Raw genomic sequence first — 20,243 nt, forward strand, 5'->3', positions numbered from 1 at the left:
TCACCGTTCTGATGAAGGGTCTTCGAACTGTAACATAAATGCTGTTTTTTCTTTCCACAAATGCATCTGACCTGCTGAGTGTTTCCTGCATTTTCTGTTTTTTGTCGTCTTCATTTAATTGGCTGTAAAGTCCTTTGGAGGTTCCTAGGCTTTTGTCTTTGATTATTCTGATTCTTGGCACTTCAATCTCCATCCTACCCCCAGTTTTTTCACACTGTGCATTGCTGGCAAGGTTGCCATTTTCTGCCTAAGTGTAATTGTTCTTGGGTTGGTGGTGTGCCACATCCTTGAATCCATATCATGAAGATATGAAGTTGGGTTTCCAGCATTTTGACTTGCTCATAATGAAACATCTATGATCTGGAGAGAAGCTTGCAGGTGATGGGTTTCCCGTGCCACCTCTACTCTTGTCCTTCTAGGTATTAAATGGTTGTGGATTTGGAAGTTTTTTCATGGACTCCTAAGCCACCTATCATTTCTGTGGCCTGGACATGTCCATATTCCTTGTACATAAGGCACGGACATGGTGACAGCCCCTTGAATACTTAAAAGGACTGCTTGTCAGTTTGGTTACACTTTGGTCCTGCACTCCTGATCTTTGCCCACCTGAAGTGGGGAGGGAGTTGATGCATTTGGGAGTGGAGTGGTTGTGGTGAAGTTGGGGAACTCCTTATCTCTCTACTGTTGGACCTGGCCAAAATAGCCATTCACAGTTCAGACAGCAGTTCATCAAGTTCTGTCCCTGCTGACTTTCTGCCCATTTTCAGAGGTAGTGTTCATGCCCAGATGTCCCTGGAAAGGGAGCATGCTGTTTTTTGCTGACTTGCTGGAGGTCCTTTGGGTTTTTGTGTGCATCATAGAACCTGAAAATATTCCAATTTGAACTCTTATTTTGAAGTCTCATTGAAGTTACTTTAAAGCAAAAAACATGCACAAATGGGGGCCAAGGGATAAAGGACAAAATAAGAAAAGTGGGTTGTAAGGTGCTGTTGAAGTCTTGCAAAATGCTGTAATGCAAATTGTAAATGGTGTGTAGCATAAATGTTTAAGTGATAATGTTTGGTGCCTTTCACTTTAGCCTGGTTGATATTTCTTTCCTTCGTTTTTGGAACTGGGCTTGTGAAGGTAAATGAAGAGTATTCCATCGTATACCTGGCTTGTGCATTGCAGCAATTTGATAAGCTGGACAGTGACCCACTTGCTTTTGAGTGCTCATTCTTTGACCTGCTGTGTAGCCACAATATGTTGTTAGGTATTGATTATGGTGGACCTGGTGGTGGTAATTACATTGAATGCCATGAGAGTTGAGGAAGCAGTTTGGTATTCCCTTGTTGGAAAATGTCATTGCCTGGCACTTACTGGGTGCAATGTACTTGAAGTTAATTAAGCCTGAATGTTGTTTTCATCGTGCTACATGCAGTCACAGAGTTAAACATGTGACTGACTGCTGTGACCAACAGCAAGCACTCCCAGACTGCCTGAAGACTGAGGGAAGAACATTGCAGCAGCTGAAGGATATTGTGCCTGGGACACTTGCCTGAGAAACTGATGAGGAGGAGGACCTTTGGTCCCCAACAACCATGACTATCTTTTATGTTTGTTGCTATTCCAGCCAGCACAGCATTGACTCTATGATTCCCTTTAACTTCAGTTTTAATGGGTCTTTTTGATGCCACAATATCAAATGTGGCCTTGATAGTAAGAGCAATGGCTTTTTTTATTCGCACCTTTGTTTCCATAATTAAATCATATGTCTCATGAGGTATGGAGTCAAAGCTTTCAAGGAAAATATTGGTTCCATTTTGTTCAAAATGGAACTGCTGGCATTTATTTGTTTAAACGGAAGCAAGTCTGGGATGTGTGCGTGCATGTAGTCAATCATCTGAGCCCTGACCTTGGTGGAAATGTGAGGGATATCTGTCAAAATATTTCACTGGTGGAATTCAGAGCTGGGTCTTGCTGAGACTCCCATCATTTATGCTAATGATCTGGTGTCAGATTCTGTGCTAGGATAGATGTGGTATAGTAAGCGAAAAAGAAAGATGCTGGAAATATTGAATAGATCAGATAGCATCTGTGGAGATAGAAACAATGTTTCGCATCAGCATTTATCAATCTGAACCATTAATACTGTGCAGAGAAAAACATGCTGATTGATCTGAGTATTTGCTGCACTTTGTTATTTAGATTTAGCAGATCCATGAACATGTTGATTTCAATGGGGATTCAGGGGAAATGAGAAGGTAAACTCCTCCATGTTAATTATTTTTTGGCAATCCTTATTTAAACTTTTTAGAAATAGTTTTTAAGTGGCTCCTGGATGTTTTTTGAAACCCTTGCTACTTTGACAGGTAGTAAAATTGGGGATGGGGCTTTGGCTCTAAAACAAAAGAATTTCTGGCCTGTTTTCTTCAGTGTGCCTTTGAAGGCTCTAAAACTGTTTCAGGCTACTCCACGGGAGTCTGCGATGCATTGCCTCAACATGATGGACCATTCTATCTGGAACAGATAAGTTTTGAACATGGGGTGACTGCCCTGTCACAGTAACACCTGGCCAAAGAACTTTGGACGCTGGTCCTAAGTTGTGTGTTACTAGTCCCTCTTTTGTCCTTTTTTTTGCCACACAACATGCGATGGCAGCATAGGTTAAAGTTTTTTTTCCTTTTGCCCCTCAACCTAGGTACTGTGGATCAGCCCCCTTGGAATTTTTCTGCGCTGCTAATGCTTCAATGATCCCCTGTGTCTTAGTAACCAGAATTACACTGTACACATTGTCAGCTTTAAGCAAAGGTGGCCAAACCTACTGACGCGCAAAGCCGCATGCAATAATATTCAGTAGTTTGAGAACCATGAGGCACTTTTTTATGCATTTCTATTTGCTAGTACTCCATCTCTTAAAATGAAATAACATTAAACACATTTGCCTTGAATCTTCATTCTGGTAATTAATCTTTGGAAATATTTGGAGTCTTTGGAAATCTTTGGAGATGGCGATAAGGAGGTGTACAGGAGTGAGATAGATTAGCTGGTTGAGTGGTGTCGCAGCAACAACCTCACACTCAGTGTCAGCAAGAACAAGAAATTGATTGTGAGCTTCAGGAAGAGGAAGTCAAGAGAACGTGCATCAGTCCTCATTGAGGGGTGAGCGTGGAAAGGGTGAGCAGCTTCAAGTTCCTGGGCATCAACATTTCAGAGAATCTGTCCTGGGTCCAACACATTGATGCAATTACAAAGAAGGCACACCAGTGGTTCCACTTCGTTAGGAGTTTGATTCTTGCAAATTTCTGCAGATGTATGTTGAGGAGCGTTCTGACTGGTGGCATCACAGCCTGGTATGGAGGCTCCAATGGAATGGATCACAAGAGGGTTGTAGACTCAGCCAGCTCCATCACGGGCACAACCCTCCCCACAATCGAAGATATCTTCAAGAGGCGGTGCCTCAAGAAGGCAGCATCCATTACTAAGGGCCTTCGCCATCCGAGACACATCCTCTTCTTGTTACTACCATTGGGAAGGAGGTACAGGAGCCTGAAGACCCACACTCAGTGATTTAGGAACAGCTTCTTCCCCTCTGCCATCAGATTTCTGATCAGTCCATGAACCTTACCTTGTTATTCCTTTTTGCACCATTTATTTTGTAATTTATAGATTTTGTCTTTGCTCTGTACTGCTGCTGCAAATGAACAAATTTCACAATGTAAGTCAGTGATAATAGATCGATTCTGAAATGTGGTGGTTATGTTTTCAAGGCAATGCAGGAGGTACTTGGCTATGTTAGTTGTATCAGTGGTACTGTTTTAATTTTACAAACCACTACATGGAATGCTGTGATTCACAGAAGTTTGTTGTGCTGAAAGTGGAAATGAATCCCTCACTGGTGGTCTTGAATTGAGGATACTTCATTGCTGGCGCTTACAACCACAATTCAGTTTTAAAAGATTTTTAAAGCCTGGTCCTCCCTAGTGTTCAGTAATTCCATTTTTTTAAATTTTTTTTCCATTTGTTTCAATAATTCCATTAGTACATGTTTCTTAACCACAATTTTGAGGATCTTGACAGCTGCCTTTGATCTGGGAGATGTATCTCTGTATTGCAGTGTGAAATTGGAATTTGCTTTGTTTTCATTGGATCTTAAGTTGTAGCCACTTCTGGAATTTAACAAATTTTGCATTAAATTGAGCAGATGAAAACCTGATTCAATTTGTGTTGACATTTTAAATTGCGTTTTTTGGAGTTAGTGAACAATTTTGTGCAAATGAAGCTGTGGTTTGTCACCTTTACAAGTAAATGCAAAATCACCGTTGGCCTAAAGTTTTTCTTTTTCATACTTGTTCCTTATAAATTGACCAACTGTCATCCATAGAATTGGAGGTCTAACATATGAGTAATGAGCATAGCCTGCATTACACAGGCTATGTATTCTAAAGAAATGTTCTGCATAGCGATTACAAATGGACATATAAACCACATTGCCTAACTAAAGTCTGACTGGTTGACATAGTTCCACAATATTCACACACTTCTTGCTTTAGGGCCATTCTGCTGAGATTGGAGAGCAACACTTGCTTGGCATCATTACATCTCCACCTTCTTCTCTTCTCCCTACTCCCCACCCCTGTTTGTCTGCTTATATTGGAGGTACACTGTGTGCTAGATGTCATTGAAACTTCAGAAGATTTGTAATCAAGAGGACAAAGTTTTTTTGCCCTGAATTGAATCTTTGTGCCATGCTTGCATCTTGAAAAAAGCGTATGTAGCTTGCAAGTTTGTGATTTGATGACCCCTTGATTAGAATGCTGTGCAGTTTGGTAATTTTTCTGAGTTATTATTCGACTGTTCTGACCACATTGTTCAATGTTTCATTGCCTTTGTTACTGCTCTGCATTGAAGCATTGTCCATCAACTTTGCTACGATTGCAATTCACTGTCATCCTTAACTATATATTGAACTTGTGTTGCTTATTTCCTTTCTGCACTTAATTTTCATGTCTCTGCCAAAATCCTGTTGTTGTTAAATTTCCCTTGGTTTGATTGCATTATTAACTTTGAGTTAGTGAATCCAGAAAAAATATATAATTATTTAAATAATTTATTATGCTAGATGGAAACTGTAGTCCCAATGTACTGATCCCAGAGGTGAGGTACCCAGTTCAGTGCTATTTCTCTGTCACCAATCTCTCATTGCCTCATGTGAGAATAGGGCCTTAAAAATAGGATAATGTTGAACTGGAGATCTGTTTCAGGAATAATAGTAAAGATCCTTTACTCTGTGGGCTGTAAATGTTTAAGGATCGACCTGATGATGTCCTTAATTAAGTAAAATGTTAGTAATACAATAACAGCACTATTTTAAGATAATCCTGAAGAATTAAATGGGTAAATAAAAATGATGTGGTTAAATGTGGAAACCTCTAATTAATCCATTGTAGCTGAGTTGCAAATCGTTTTAAGCAAATTAGTTAGATATTTGAAGAGAAATATTAAGAAATGTGGAAGGAAGAATGAGAAATTTAGACTTTTTCAAACAAAAAGCAAAATACTGGTTTGGGCTACTAGACTGTTAATATGCTGTTACACTCTGATATTTGTAACCTTTAATATTGTTTCACTTTTTTTAAAAGGTTATTCGAACTGATCTCTCAACGTGTACTGTGAGAAAAACGCACCATGATCTCCAGGAGTTTTTAACTAAAGTAAGTTTTATTGTCTAAAATTGCAAATTTGCATGAAAATGATGCAAGAATGGAAGAAACTCTTGCATAGAAAGCAATCTAATTTATATTTTTCACATCAATTTCTTCTTGCATAAAATTGGAAGTATTAATGTGTGACAGCATCTTTATTCTCGCTCTTTGTGGAAGCTGTTTTTGTTGTACACTAATATTGGACTCAACATTTTTCATTTTATTTCTGGATTTTATCTGATTGTAAAATGAAAGCTTGGAGTCTTTGGTATGAGAAGATAATTCCAAATCATTTCCATAGATAAGTTAGTAATTTTGAATATGCTGTTTTCTAGTTTTTTATAAAATGGCAAATTCAAAATTACTAACTTTTATCTTTTACAAATATTTAAATATGTCAAATAGTTAAATATTTAAGAGAAGGGAGAGATCTTTAAACTTAATCTGCCTGCCATTAAAATTATGGATGGTCATATTAGTCTCGCATCTCTTATTCACTTACTGTCGAAAAGCTGTCTATCTAGGCTTTGATTACAATTGATGAATATCCACAGCCCTTTTGTGTAAATAATTTCAAAGATCTGCAACCCTTTGAAGAAACTCCTCACTTCTTAAGAATGGCTAATATCACACTCAGTGGTTTTGTAGCAGCCAGTAGAAAGATAGTCCAAGATTCTAACCTTGGCCCATTCAAAATTGGGTGGCATGGTGGCAAAGTGGCAAACCTAGTGAAACCTCACCGTGCCAGCAACTAGGTTTAGTCCTGACCTCAGATGCTGTGTGTATGAAGTTTGCACATTCTCCCAGTGACTGTGGGTTTCCTTCGGGTGTTTTTGTTTTCCTCCCACATCTAAAATGTGTTTTGGTTGGTAGGTTAATTGGCTTCTGTAAATTGTGGGTGAGTGGTAGAATCTTGAAAGAGTTGAGAATGTGGGGAGAATAAAATCAGATTAGTGTAAATGGGACCTTGATGGTTGGTGGACTGAAGGGCCTGTTTCCATGCTACATGACTCTGACTCTTCGAAACATTTTATCATCTTGACCATTCAGTCTTCGTTCAGAGGATAAGCCTTGCATGTTACCCTTCTTGGTTCCCATCCAACATTGGTTGTGTTCACTGCAGACAAAATATTCATATATGGTTAAGATAAACAAGTTCCTATGTAATTTGATCTTGTCAAGATCCTGCAACATTGCAGGAAGACTATTTTACTCTCTTAAATCCTTGCGCAACAAAGCCTGGCTTACAATTTATTGCCCTAATTGCTTACTGTTCCTACATGTTAAACTTTTTTTGAATTGAGTACACAGACATTCAATTTTCTGTAAACATGATACCAAGGATGAGCATGAAACATTGTTTTCCATTCCAAAGTGGTAACTTCACATTTCTCCACATCATACTCCATCTAGCATCTATTTTCTCAACTTCTTAAAAGTCTTTATTTCATTATATCTTTACAATTTGTTTATCTGCGTAACTTTGTTTCCAGGAATCTTGGCTATTTTACATAACGCTAATGCCTTTTTTCATAACACTAGTGCCAAGAATTGATTTGAGATCGAGGAATTGTCTAAGGATTCCAACTGTTGGTGACCTGCTGTGGTTCTAGGGTCAATGTAGCTGTTCTTGGTTGAAAATTGTTATTTCCAAACAGGAGGATAAATCATGTACTGACATTGTGAAGAGCGGTTTGAGCAACTTTAAGTAATGGAGATGAGTGGTGGGTATCCATACACCACTTGTGGTATTCTGTGTATGGCATTGACATATTTGTTGCCTGTGGATGTGGGTCACAAACACCAAAATACCCTTTGTATTCATTTCTGGGATTGTAATACAGTTCAACATTTCCTGAGGTGAAGCCCAACACAATGATGTTTATAACTAAATGTCAAACAAGAACTTTTAGTGGGCTCCCTGACCCAAGGATCTAACTTGCTTGATCAGGGCAACCTGAGTTACATTGTGCATTTAGTTTTACAAGTTGTGTGTTCTACTGTTAATTTGCTCTCTAACAAATTAAGTGAATAGTGATGCAGGCAGGGAGAATCTCTGGTGATTAAATGTTCAAAAGTTGTGCTTTGAGATGAGTGATCTGTGCTTCATGTTGCATTTTTATATTTCAACAATTCTGAAACGATGTTTCCGCTTAGTGGTGAATGCAAGGTTCTATTGAATGTCATTTGACATTTCTTATGTTAACCAAATCCCTCTTCATTTTTAGGGTTGCATTGGTGTTTGTAGCATAGGGGCATTCCTTTGTATTTGTTAAAGACTTCAAATCTAACGGGGAAGCTGCACAGTTAAGATTCAGATTGCTTTTGTATGCCAAACTCTGAGAATCATAGCATCGCCAGTTTATAGAAGTTGACTGTGCTTTCCTTGCTAGTCATTCTTGTAACAAGTGTTACACTGGTATGTTAGGAAGGAATGATGTTCTTCAAAAAGGTAGTCAGTGCTACTGAAGATGAGTACTTAAGCAACGTTCTTTTCAAACTGTTAACACATTGTATGGAAAAATGCTTTATCAAAGGATAAATAATGACTAGCAAAAGTCACCTTGAAACATAAACTATTTTTATTTTTCTAAAGTTAGTCTTTTAAGAACTGGACAAAAATGAGTTGGGTAGGCCACAACATCTCTGCTCTGTCGTTCAGTAAAATTGTGGCTGATCTGAACTTTGGCTAAGAGCCCAATTTCCTTTCCAGCCCCAAAGTCCTTAACTTCCTTGCAGTCCAAAAGCCTCTTTCCATCTTGAATAAACCTAATGAATCTGCAGCTACAACTCTGAAATAGGAAATGTTCTAAGATAAGAAAATCATCTGTCTCTGTGGTTGACCTTAATCCTGAAACTGCTCCCTGGTTCCAGGGTCTGAATAGTGGTGAGGCCCCTATTATTTAAAATCCACATGAATGAATTGGACTAAAAAAATGAGTGTAATGTTAGCCGAGTTTGCACCCCACCCAGCACTGATCCCTGAATCACACCATTAGTTTTATAGCTTGTTAACTTTAAATTTCCCCATTTCTCCCTATCTGTTCTACTTGTTACCAATCCTCAAACCGTAAAGTTACCATCAACTCACTGCTGTTTTGTAACCTAATCTGTGGCACTAATCATTGCCTTTTCTAAATCTAAGTACTCTTAACCTATTGGCTTCTCTCTATCCACACTGTTAGTAATGTCCCTGAGAACTGAGAATCTCTTTAAGCATATTATCCCTTTCATAAAACACTTTGACACTATTACATGCATTTTGAGCTCGGTTATCACTTCATGAATTCCAATATTTTCCCAGACGTTTGTTGTCAGGCTAATCAACTGATTTTTTTTTTGTCCCTCTTTCTTGAGCAGTGAGTGGTATATTTACTGTTTTCCAATTTAAGCAGTATTTCCATAAGACTTCATATCAGACTTAAAGGTGCTTTTGGTTTAATACCATCTGCTAACAAGAGATTGTATTGTTTCAATCAAAATAATTGATTGATACAAAAGAATCAAAACAGATCTGACGCATTTTTACACTGTTGCAGTACCAATTAAGTTAGTGGGCTATTGATTTAGAGAAGTCAATTTGAAACCCACTATGGCAGCTGGGGAATTTGTATTAGCATTAAGGAACCGTAACTGGAATTGAGGGGAAAAGCTAATCTCAATAACAATGACCATGAAGCTACTGGATTGTGGTGAAGCTTATCTAGTTTATTACCATCTTTCAGAGAAAGAAATTTGCTATTCTCGCCTGGCCTGGTCTATGTGGTTGACACCCAACTTTCCTGTAATTCAGGAGCCATTGGGATTGGATATTAAAATGCCATCATTGCTTAAAATGTCCACATCCTTTTAAGATTTTTTTTAAAAAGCTTGGTTCCTGAAGAACTATATTGCGGATCATCTGTTGGGAGTTAAAATGAGTATTCAATATTTATATAACAATTGGTTGTTTGTAGATATTGATAACCAAGTAGTTAGTGGGTCTGTAATAGATATTTTATAATTACCATAAATAGCACTTTCTTAGTTGGGGTGTTTGTAATTGTGTTGTGCTATCTGCTGTGAGTTGAATTAGTTGTGAACTACAGAGTCCTCACCCTTGATGTTTTTTGATTCTGAAACACTTTTTCTTTACATGAAGCTTCCCAAGGATCTTTCTATTGATGCTTTTGGCAAGACTGTTTTGCGGGCATTCAGTCACAGTTCTCAGACGAGAGAAGACAGGAAGCACTCTGATTTAGAGTCAATCGTAAGGTAATTGCTGGCAACACTGAAACCAAAGTGCTAATTATGCTGCATCTTTTATTAATGTCCCCTCTGTTTATAAGGTATAATCATTGCTGTTTTTACGTTGGGCATGTCTACCTAAAGTTAATTTTTCATTTAAACAACCATAGAGGAAATTCATTGAAAACTTTGTAAATAGGTTTTATGGAAAACAAAGGAAATATTCAAGGTTTTTTTTTGCAGTTGTGTTTCTGCCCTTCTTCCCTTTTTGTTGTCACTCCACTCTCAGACTCTAGCAGAACATGGCAAATTCCATTTTGCTTTAGTTCAACATATGAATTCTGTGATTATAGGTGTCTGAGGTAGTCCCTTCAGCAAAGTCTTTTATTGCAACTTGTCTTTACAGGGTTCCTCTTGCAATAATAGTTCAATTATTAGAATTCTATATCTGTTCCTCATCCTCTTTCCTTTTAATTAGATCCTGCATTTCATTTTTTTTGCCCTTCAGTTCTTATTTCTATCTTTAGCTTTGTCCTCTAGTCTTAAACAGATTATTCCTGACTGTTCACCTGATCCTTCGCAGTATTTCACTTTGCTTGTTGATAGTTTTAAAGCACACCACTGAAAAATTAACAATAGTAGCTATATTTTCTCCCCCACCCCCCTTGTTCTTTACATTACTCGTCTCCTATTTGGGTTGGTTCAAATGCTGGATTACTTGTCTAAGATTCTCTTGCTATGGGTGTATTTTCTTCGATGTGAGAAGCATCCCAATCTCTAGAATGTCACTCCATCATGACCCTTGCCAGTCTCCCCAAAGGAGAAAAAAGGACTCGAGCGGTTGACAATATGGGTTGACTGCTGCATATCCTCATCTTTTTCTTTTATTTCAGACTTGGAATATTTACATTTTTTCTTCGCTTTTCAAGAAATATTTCCAGCAAGTGTCCAATTGAGGATTAAGCTTAATCTTGAAATACAGTAGGAGTAAAAGGACCAAATTAGTCCATTCTTGCTCTGCTGTCTAATCCACTTGGAGTTGATCCAAGGATATTAGTAAAGAATTTCTGATGTCTAGCACACAGCTAAAATAACACTCTTAAAAAAAGATGAAACGACGACAGGTAGATTACTTTGGGTTTCACTGGTGAAAGGTGATCTGTGTTTTAATGTATTTGTGAACTTCATCTTGAGCTTTGTGTTGACCTTTGCTAATTTAGCAAGTAATGTTGTGAAATGTAACCATTTTTAATGTGACATCAAAAGGGAGAAATCAGCTGTTTTGGGAAGGAAGGGGTTAGTTTTCCCTATTCATGTGTCAGATGTAAATGAGTTCTCTAGTATATCTATCAACTATGAGCTATGTGGGAAAATTAAGGGCATAAAGTTACACTTTAGCCATCTGACTTTTGGCTGTGAAGTAGGGTAATGTGTTGTAAAATGAATTCTGTAAAGGAGAACCAAGGAATTGAAGGGTTGGAAGATGGGATATGAGAATAAACTGACAAGGAACCTAAAGGTGGACTGAGTTTCCAGAAAAAGGCGCATAGAGTCCTTGCAGAGATGAGAGAATTTATTTTGGGGGTGAAGGAAATGGCAGAGTGATCAAACAAGTACTGTGTCTGCCTTCAGGGAACACACAAAAGTAAGAAATACAAGGTAATCAAGGGATTAGCAACAATGAGGAACTGAAGGAATTTGTTTTTTTTTGTAGAAAGAAATTGAGCATGAAAGCCAATGATTTACATGCTCAAGTTTTGAAAGTGGTAGCTACAGAGATGGTGGATGCATTGGTTATCATCTTTCACAATTCTCTAGATCTTGGAGTGGTTCCTGCAGATGAGAGCTTAGTAAACATTATTGCACTAAGAAAGCAGAAAGTGAGAAAATAAGGAAGTACCAACCTGTGCTTAAGTGTCTCTTAAGATCCTAAGGGGGCTTGACACAGTAGATGTTGAGTGTGGCAGAGTCACAAACAAGGCGATTTGGCTACAAGATAAAGATCCGTTCATCTAAAACTAAGGTAGATAGAAACCTCTGCTCTCAAAGGGCAGTGAGTTTGTGGAATTCTCTGCTCCAGAGGGTGATGGAGGATCATTAGAAAATGCTTAAGGTGGGGATGGATAAATATCTGAAAGATCAAGGAACCGGCACAGAAGAGGAGTTGAGGGCAGCGTAGATCAGTCATGATCATATTGAATGGTGGGGCAGCCTTGAGGGGCTTTCTGGCCTACTTCTGTTCATAGTTTTAATGCTCAGTTGAAGGAACGATGTTATAATCTATAATGAAGGGTGTAATAACAATGGAGGGGGGGTGCAATTAGTAGAGCCTTTGCCTCGCAGCCCCAGAGACCTGGGTTCAGTCCTGACTTTGGGTACAGTGTGTGTGAAGTTGGCATGTTCTCTCTGAGACTGCATGGGTTTCCCTTGGGTGCATCAGTTTCCTCCCACATACCAAAGATGTCTGGTAGGTTAACTGGCTACTAAATTGTCCCAAGTATCTAGGTGAGTATTAGAATCTGGGAAGAGTTGATGAGAATATGGGGAGAATAAAAAAAAAGATTAATGTAGGATTACTCTAAATAGGTGGTTGATGGTCAGTGTGGATGGTGGGCCAAAGGGTCTGTTTTCATGTTGTATCTCTCTGCTCATTCCTATTGTTTTCTAGATCTGCTCAGAGTCAGTCTGCATGGATTTGTGAAAGGAAATCTTGTGTTTGATTAATCTACTGGAGTTCTTTGTGTATATGTCTAGTCGAATAGATGAGGGGAAACTAGTCAGTGTGGTGTACTTGGATTTGGACATGCAGGAGGTTAATCAGTGAGGTTGGAGCTCATCAATTTCGGTGTAACATACTGGCATGGATAACCAATAGAAAGCAATTTTTGGGCATGATTTTATTCTCCAGGTTGGCAAGCTGTGTCTCATGGGGTACCCTAGAGATCGATGCTTGAGGCCCAGCTATTCACAATGTTGACAATTTGGATGAAGGGATCAAATGTTTATCAAATTTGCCGATGGTACCAAACCAAGAGGGATTGTGGCAAGAAGGCAGAAGTGAAGAGACTTCAAGGGGTTTCGACAAGCTGAGTTGAGCGGATGAGATGCAGTACCAATTTTAGAACAATTGATCATGATATTGATCACATTTGGCTGCTGAATTTCTGCTTCCTTGACTATTCCAAATCCATATACAGAAAACCTTGGATCTTGATCTCCCATTTGCAAGATTTCTTGAAGTGGGTTTCTCCGTATTCTTGTACTTGCTGAATCTAGATATCATTTACTTGAAATATGTAATCTCTTTTCTTGCCCCATTTCTTTTATTCTATTCTTCATTAGGGCGTGGTATGTATTGGCCTGAAATGGAATCTGCCGGCCTTGCACTCTGTTCACATTCCCCTTTCCCTGAATTGGTAGGATTTAGTAAGCCAATCTTGCCAGCTGATTGACATGATCCTTTGGGTGGAGTGAAATGGGACATCAGTTTATATAATGGTGGCAAAGGTGCCCTGGAGTAAGCACCTACACATGCAACTCTGGAGATCTTTGACTGTTGTCAAAGATCCACCCATCTTTAAAGTCTGTATAAGCTGGTGGTTTTTCTGACATTTGGAAATCTTAAAAACTGCAATAAACTATTTAAGATTTATTGTTGAAACAAAAAACAACAAAGTACTTTTAAATAGTTAAACATTAAACCAATCATGAATTTTCAAAAGAAATAAACTTATTCTTCTGCCTTCAGAGGTACAAACAAATTGATTGGGCTTCTGGATTCTGCATTATTAGTTTATTGTAGAGCAGCTGAGCATGACCAAGAAACTGCTGGCACTTAGGCTTGGGGGAAAAAAAAACATAGTTCTGTGTGGAACTGCCACCAAACATCAGTATGCTGACTGTGTAATTGCAGCATGGACAATTAAAACTTTACTACAACTCCTATATATTTTGTCCTAATATATATCAGTCAAGTTTCCTTTACTGATCTCTCATTTCTCTTTTAAAATATGTCTTTTTTCCATGGCATGTCTGTCACCAAGCTATGTTATAGTTTGTTTCTAACCTGATCCTAACTTTAACATTCACATAACATTGCCTTGTTAAGAGGCCTGATCCAGAGTTGGCATTTCCCAGCCATGCTCCTGAACCTGGATCAAAAGAAATGAATCTCTTGCCTCTTCCCATAATTGTCCTCATAGGTAATCTCAATAAATTTAAAATCTCTCTAGTAATGATATTTTTACTCAAAACATCACTGTGACTCAACAAAATCTTAGGAGACCATTCAGCCCACTTTATTGGCTCTGTTCAAGATCAATGCATTTAGTTCCAGTCCTTCTCATTCCCCATAGCCCTGCAAATTAATCAGCCGTAGTCTTATTCTGCTTCAATGCACCTTTATCGGTTTAGTTCATATCCAAAATTATAATTATTTTAAAAGCAAAGTGTGCTAGAAGTACTCAGCATATTGGGCAGCATCTGTGCAGAGAGAAATCAAGCTAATATTTCAGAAAAGTAGCATAAGCGGTCTGAAATATGTTTTCTGCCTTCATAGGTGCTGCTTGATGTGCTGAGTATTTACAAATTTGCACCATTGGAAAGAGAATTGCATTTCTATAGTGTATTTCATATTCTTTTCAAGATGTTCCAAAGCACTTTACAAGTCAATGAAGTACTTGAAGTATAGTCACTGCTGCAATTAGGAAATGCTGCAGCTAGTCTGTGCACAGTAGGCTCTTAAAAAGAGCAACATGATGATGAGTAGATATTCTGTTTTTGCGATATCAGTTGAGTGGTAAATATCCAGAATTGGGGATAATTTCTGCTTTATAGAATGGTGCTGTGGAATTCTGTATAGCCATTTGAGCCTTGAGTTGGGCTAGCTCATCTAAAAGTCAGCATCTCCAAAAGATCCTGGAATGCTTTTCTTGTTGCAGAAGCCTTTCAGAGTGAAATTTGAACCTGCAGCTTTCTGAATCTTAAGACCAGAGCATTACCAGCTATGCTGCCCTACTTTGCTTTTATATTTTACATACTTTCTCTGTCAGTGTGATTCAGGTGAAGAGAACCAGTTTTAGAGCAGCCTTTTTCTGTGCTCCACAATTTTACCACTGCTTCTGGGCAGTTCACTTCAGCACTGTCCCATTGCAATCGTGCCCTTCCAGTCTTATCGTGTCTTTGTTCTCCAGTACAAAGTCCCATGAAATGATAGGACTTTTTTAAACTTTGCATTGTTCTGGATTGAAGACCAACCTATCTTGCTTGTTTTTGTAATATAAGGAAAATATAAATGTGTCTTTAAATATCAGACATTGTGCTCTTAAATGCACATTAGTTGAAGCTGCATGAATGGAGCTTGTACTTTGCAAAACCACTATAAACAGAACATTATAAAAATGTCATCAAATGGGAATTAGTCTGTTTAGATTCTTGTTATTAGTAATGTCACCTAGTCAAAAGGATTAAGTTGGCTTCCTTATTGCACATCGTCCTTATTGCTGTGAAGTACTGATTTAATAGTCTTTTGCTTCTGGTGTGGATGTTGCTCAGCTGTTGTTATCCAGTGTAAAGAGTAAAGTTATTTCTTGATCTTTATCCATTAGGCAACTGTTCTTGTCACCACCTCGCTCTTTCTTAAGAAGTGAGCATGTTTATGAATTCTTTGGGAAGTCTTCTGACCACAGTCAGTATCACAGTAAGTAATCAATGTTGTGCAAGATTGATGGATTTTGTTAATGAATGAACATGACATGTGAGCATTCTTCAATGGTTTCCTTGCAGAAACCACTTCATAGGGTTTTTAATTTTGAGCCGCCTCTACCCCTGACTGGATACAACTCAGTTTTAAAAATGGAGAGTCTGAAGAACCATAATGCTGGAAATGCTCGAGTTGGTCAAACTCTGGAAAGAGAACGCATTAACATTTCAGTTGTAACTCTCCAGACCCAGGAAAAAACAGCATATTAGTAAATCAAAGGAGAGGATAATAATTGACTCTGCTATTGCAGATGGGGATTAAATCATCTGAAAGCACATGACTGCAATGAACCTTTTTGTATATGAACGTGCATCAGAAGCAGGAGTAGGCTGCCCAGCTCCTTGAGCCTGCTCCGCTATTTAATTTAATAAGATCGTGGATAATCTGATCAACGTTGCACTGCCTACTGTGGATAACTTTTCATGCCCATATCAAGACTGTCTACCTTGACATCAAAGATATTCAGACTCTTTCCACTGTCCTTTGAGGAAGCGTTCTAAATACTTTGACAGCCCTCAAATATTTCTCATCTGTTTTAAATGGGCCACCCCTTATTCTCTATCAAGGGACAATGAGAGAAATTCTAGATTCTCCAACAAGGCAAGACATCCCTCTCCGCATCTTATTCAATTTCCCTCTTGTCTAAACTCCAGCAGTTACAAGCCTAGTTTGTCCAACGTTTTCTCAAAAACACAATCTTCTTTTTGCAATATCTGTCTAATAAACAGGAGTCTTAACATCCTTAAATAAGGAGGCCAATGTTGCATGCATTACTCCAAATGTGGCGTCAACGATGCCTTGTGTAACTGAAATGCAACCTCTTCTACTTCTGTATTCACTCCCTTTAGCAATAAACAATAACTTTGTTAGCTTTCCTAATTACTTGCTATACCTGCATAATAGCCTTTTGTTAATCATCCATTCGGTCATTGAACTCTCTCTACATCTCAAAGCTCTGCAATCTCTCATGACTTAGATAATTTTTTTAAACTTTTCCTGCCAAAATGGGCAATTTTACATTTTCCAACATTATTCTCTATTTGCCAATGCTTTGCCTACTCGCCTAACCTATCTATATAGCTTTTGTCATATTATGTTCTCTTCACAAGTAACTTTCCTACTTCGAAATTAGCAAATTTAGCTACCATACCTACAGTGCTTTCATCCAAATCATTTATATAAATGGCAAAATAAATGTATGCCCAGCACTGATCCCTGTGGCACACCATTCATTACATCTTGCCATTAAGAAAAAGGCCCATTTTTGCCCACTTCCTTTCTATCCATGTTAATGTTATTTCTTACACCATGAACTTTAATTTCCACCACAATGCCTCATGCTGCACTGTATCAAAAGCCTTTTGGAAATCTAAGCATGTTTTTACACAACACGTGTGACTTACTCAGAAAACTCCAGTGCACTTGTTAAATGTGGCCTTAAATCTTGAATTTCCAATAATTAGTAGCAATTCTTCCTAAGACAGAGTTTGCTTACCTTTAGTATTTAGTTTTTAATGAAAAAATAGTTTGCAATCAAAGTATGTATTTGTTTTATTGAAAATCATTGGGCTTTGAAAGTAGAGGCATTGGAGCAATGGAGAGAGAAATCACTGAACACATTGATTACAGTATGGCTGCTAATGATGGGGTGGAAAAAAAGACTGGGCGTGTGAAATCGAATTTAATTTATATCGGAGGCTAATGATTTTGCTAGGAAAAGGTATTGGGGATATAAGCTTTGGTCACATTGGTCATGATCTCAAATGCTGAAAGCACTTGGTAGGTCAGGCAGCATCTGAAGATGTACTGGACAACAGCTCAGGCTCAGCATCTTCTGATTTTATTTTGAGTATCCAGCATCTGCAGTTTTTTTTAAAATTTCAGTTACTATAATGTTAATTGGGTTGAGGAGTTGAACAGTTATTCCTTTTCCCATGAGTTGGGTGCAGGAAATTCCAAGATTATTTTTATAAAAGATTGCAGAAATGGGGAAAGGCACCAGGCTGGAGATTTAAATGCCAAGATTGGGAGTGTTAATGTTTTGGCTCTTGAATTCCTTATATGGGTTAGGCTGTGAAATTGGATTGGAATAGTTGGATCTGGCAGTGACCAACAAGGATTGGATTGAGTTGGGTTAGAGAAATGGTTCTGTCTCATGGGGGGGGGGGGGGGGGGGGGGGGGGGGGGGGGGGGGGGGGGGGGGGGGGGGGGGGGGGGGGGGGGGGGGGGGGGGGGGGGGGGGGGGGGGGGGGGGGGGGGGGGGGGGGGGGGGGGGGGGGGGGGGGGGGGGAAATCATGATGAAATGTTAAAAGGGTTCTTGGGGCTTTGAAAGTCTCAAAGGGTTATGAAGAAGGAAAATGCTCTCAGGAGGGGAAGTAGCTTGAAATTATTTCACTGCAGCCTAGATGAGGCATTTTACAGTCTTATATAGTTAGCTTGATGATGCTTTTTCCTTTTGTTTCACTGCAGTATCATGAATAATAAAGATTGGGTTTTGTTTTTTTTTTAAATTGCCTCACTACTTTTGCAGCAAATTTACAGCCAGTGTTAAAATTGTCTAAATCTGCAGAGCACTTCAAAGAAGACAGTTCTGAAGCTTCCAGTCAGGAAGAAGGTACATGGCTTTGCATTCTGTGCTTGTGCTTTTAACATTGGTCCTGCTAATTAAGTGCGACATCTGTAATGTTAAATGGGTACATCAACCTTTCTTCAGGGGCATTACAATGAAAGCATTGTTAAATTCCAGTGTGAATAATCTGCAATGAATGATTTGGAGAAACCACATCATTGCAAGGTTAATTACAATTGCTATGGATTGTGGAGCCCTTAACCTGGAAAGATCATCAACCGGAGTATAAATGCTGCAATGTGGAGTGCTTATTTTCAATTAATTATTGCTATCAAAACAAAAGATGTTTGAACACATTTTTAAAAGATTTTTCAAGTCCAGTGGAATTGAGTTTCACCTGCTTTGAACTTCTGTGAGGTGGAACCACAGATATGGCAATTTAAAAATATAAATTAACAGAACAGAAAGCTTTTGGCCCTTCATGTCTACTGGCCAAAAAAGAGCATTTTAATTTAATCCCACTTTCCAGATCTATCTGTAGTCTTGTCGATTGTGGCACATTTAAATTTGTGATGTCCTTTGCCTCTGCTACCTGTTCAGACGATGAGTTGGAGATGCTCATCACTGCTTGATCACTTTTGTTCAATTTTTATCTGATTTTTGAAATCTACCTTAAATCTATGTTCTTCAGTTATTGGCCTTTCTGCTGAGGAAAATGCGTCCTAAATTCATTTTCAAGACTCAAATATGCAAGTGTAGCAAACATTTAAGGCAAATGGTATATTGGCCTTTGTAGCAGGAGGATTTTTAGTACAAGAGCAAGAGAGTCTGCCAAAATTATATCGAGCTATTGTGAGATCACATTTAGAGTATTATGTGCAGTTTTGATATCTCTCTTCCAAAGAATTAAGTGGCAAAAATTTTCCAGACAGATTCCTGGGATGGTGAGACTGCAGTATGAGGATACATTAAGTGAACAAGGTTGTATTCACTGGAGCTCAGGAGTGGGGAATCTAATTGAAATTTAGAAAATTTTGACTGGATATAGGAAAATATGGTGTGCCAGAATAAGGGATCACTGTCTCAGGTTACAGGGCAAGAGATTTACGACTGGGATGAGGTGAGACTTTGTCACTTGGTATGGTAACCTGGGGAATTCTCCTCCACAGAGGGTTATGGAGGTAAAATTGCTGAATTTTTAAGAAAAATTTCTGGATGCAGTGACATAAGTGGAATTGGGAAACAGTAGGAATATGTAATTGGGATAAATGATCAGCCATGATTGTATTAAATGGTGAAACAGGATTGAAAGGCCAATGGCTTGCTCATTTTCTGTTTTCTCATGCATCTCAATGAAATCAGCTGCCTAGCTCCAAGGAAAATACTCGCAACTTGGGCAGCCTTTCCTCATAACTGAGGTTCTTCAGCCCTGGAAGCAGCTCATAAATTCTTCCTGAGGAGTGTTATACAATGCCTTTAAGGTTGCAATGAGTCCCAGGTAAATCATTGCAACGGCATTAAATAAAGTTTGACATCAGTCTAAACAAGGATATGTTAGGGTGGACGAACAAAAGCCTGATGAGAAGTCTGTGAAGTGGAGCCTTGGAGCAGGATAGAGGGGTGAGGGTGTTCTGGAACCTTGGCTGAAGATGAGGCTGATGGTGACAAAATGGGTACATTAGGAATGGTCAGAAGCTGGAACTTGAGATGTGGAAACCTTGGAGGGATGTAGGGCCAGAAGAGATGGAGAGAAATGATGAAGATGAGATTTGAACACTGGTGAATATTTTTCAAATTGAGGCATTTAACTGGGAGCTAATATGTCATTAAGGAAGTTTGATGACTGAGTAGAACTGAGGGTAATTTGGGAGAGGGCCTGTAGGGTTTTGAGTGATCTCAAGTTTGCAGAGAACAGAATGGAGTTTAAAGATGTATAAGAATTTCAGTGTAAGATGTGCCAAGGCATGAACAGAGTTGTCATGATTAGGGGTGGAAGTGGGT

General features: G+C 38.7%; 1 protein-coding gene across 2 annotated transcripts in view; it reads left to right on the forward strand.

Moving 5' to 3' along the window:
- Positions 1-20,243, forward strand: part of LOC127570238 (zinc finger CCHC domain-containing protein 2-like) — a 58,064-nt gene that overhangs the window by 11,793 nt on the left and 26,028 nt on the right. Inside the window, exons 4-7 of one of the 2 annotated variants that reach the window (XM_052015558.1) lie at positions 5,622-5,693; positions 9,826-9,938; positions 15,518-15,609; positions 18,243-18,287. In XM_052015558.1, the coding sequence (XP_051871518.1) occupies positions 5,622-5,693; positions 9,826-9,938; positions 15,518-15,609; positions 18,243-18,287 (322 nt within the window). The remainder of the gene's footprint in view (positions 1-5,621; positions 5,694-9,825; positions 9,939-15,517; positions 15,610-18,242; positions 18,288-20,243) is intronic. The other variant, XM_052015559.1, reaches the window with a different exon arrangement.

The sequence above is a fragment of the Pristis pectinata genome, chromosome 5 (assembly GCF_009764475.1).
Source record: "Pristis pectinata isolate sPriPec2 chromosome 5, sPriPec2.1.pri, whole genome shotgun sequence".
Lineage (NCBI taxonomy): Eukaryota > Metazoa > Chordata > Chondrichthyes > Rhinopristiformes > Pristidae > Pristis > Pristis pectinata.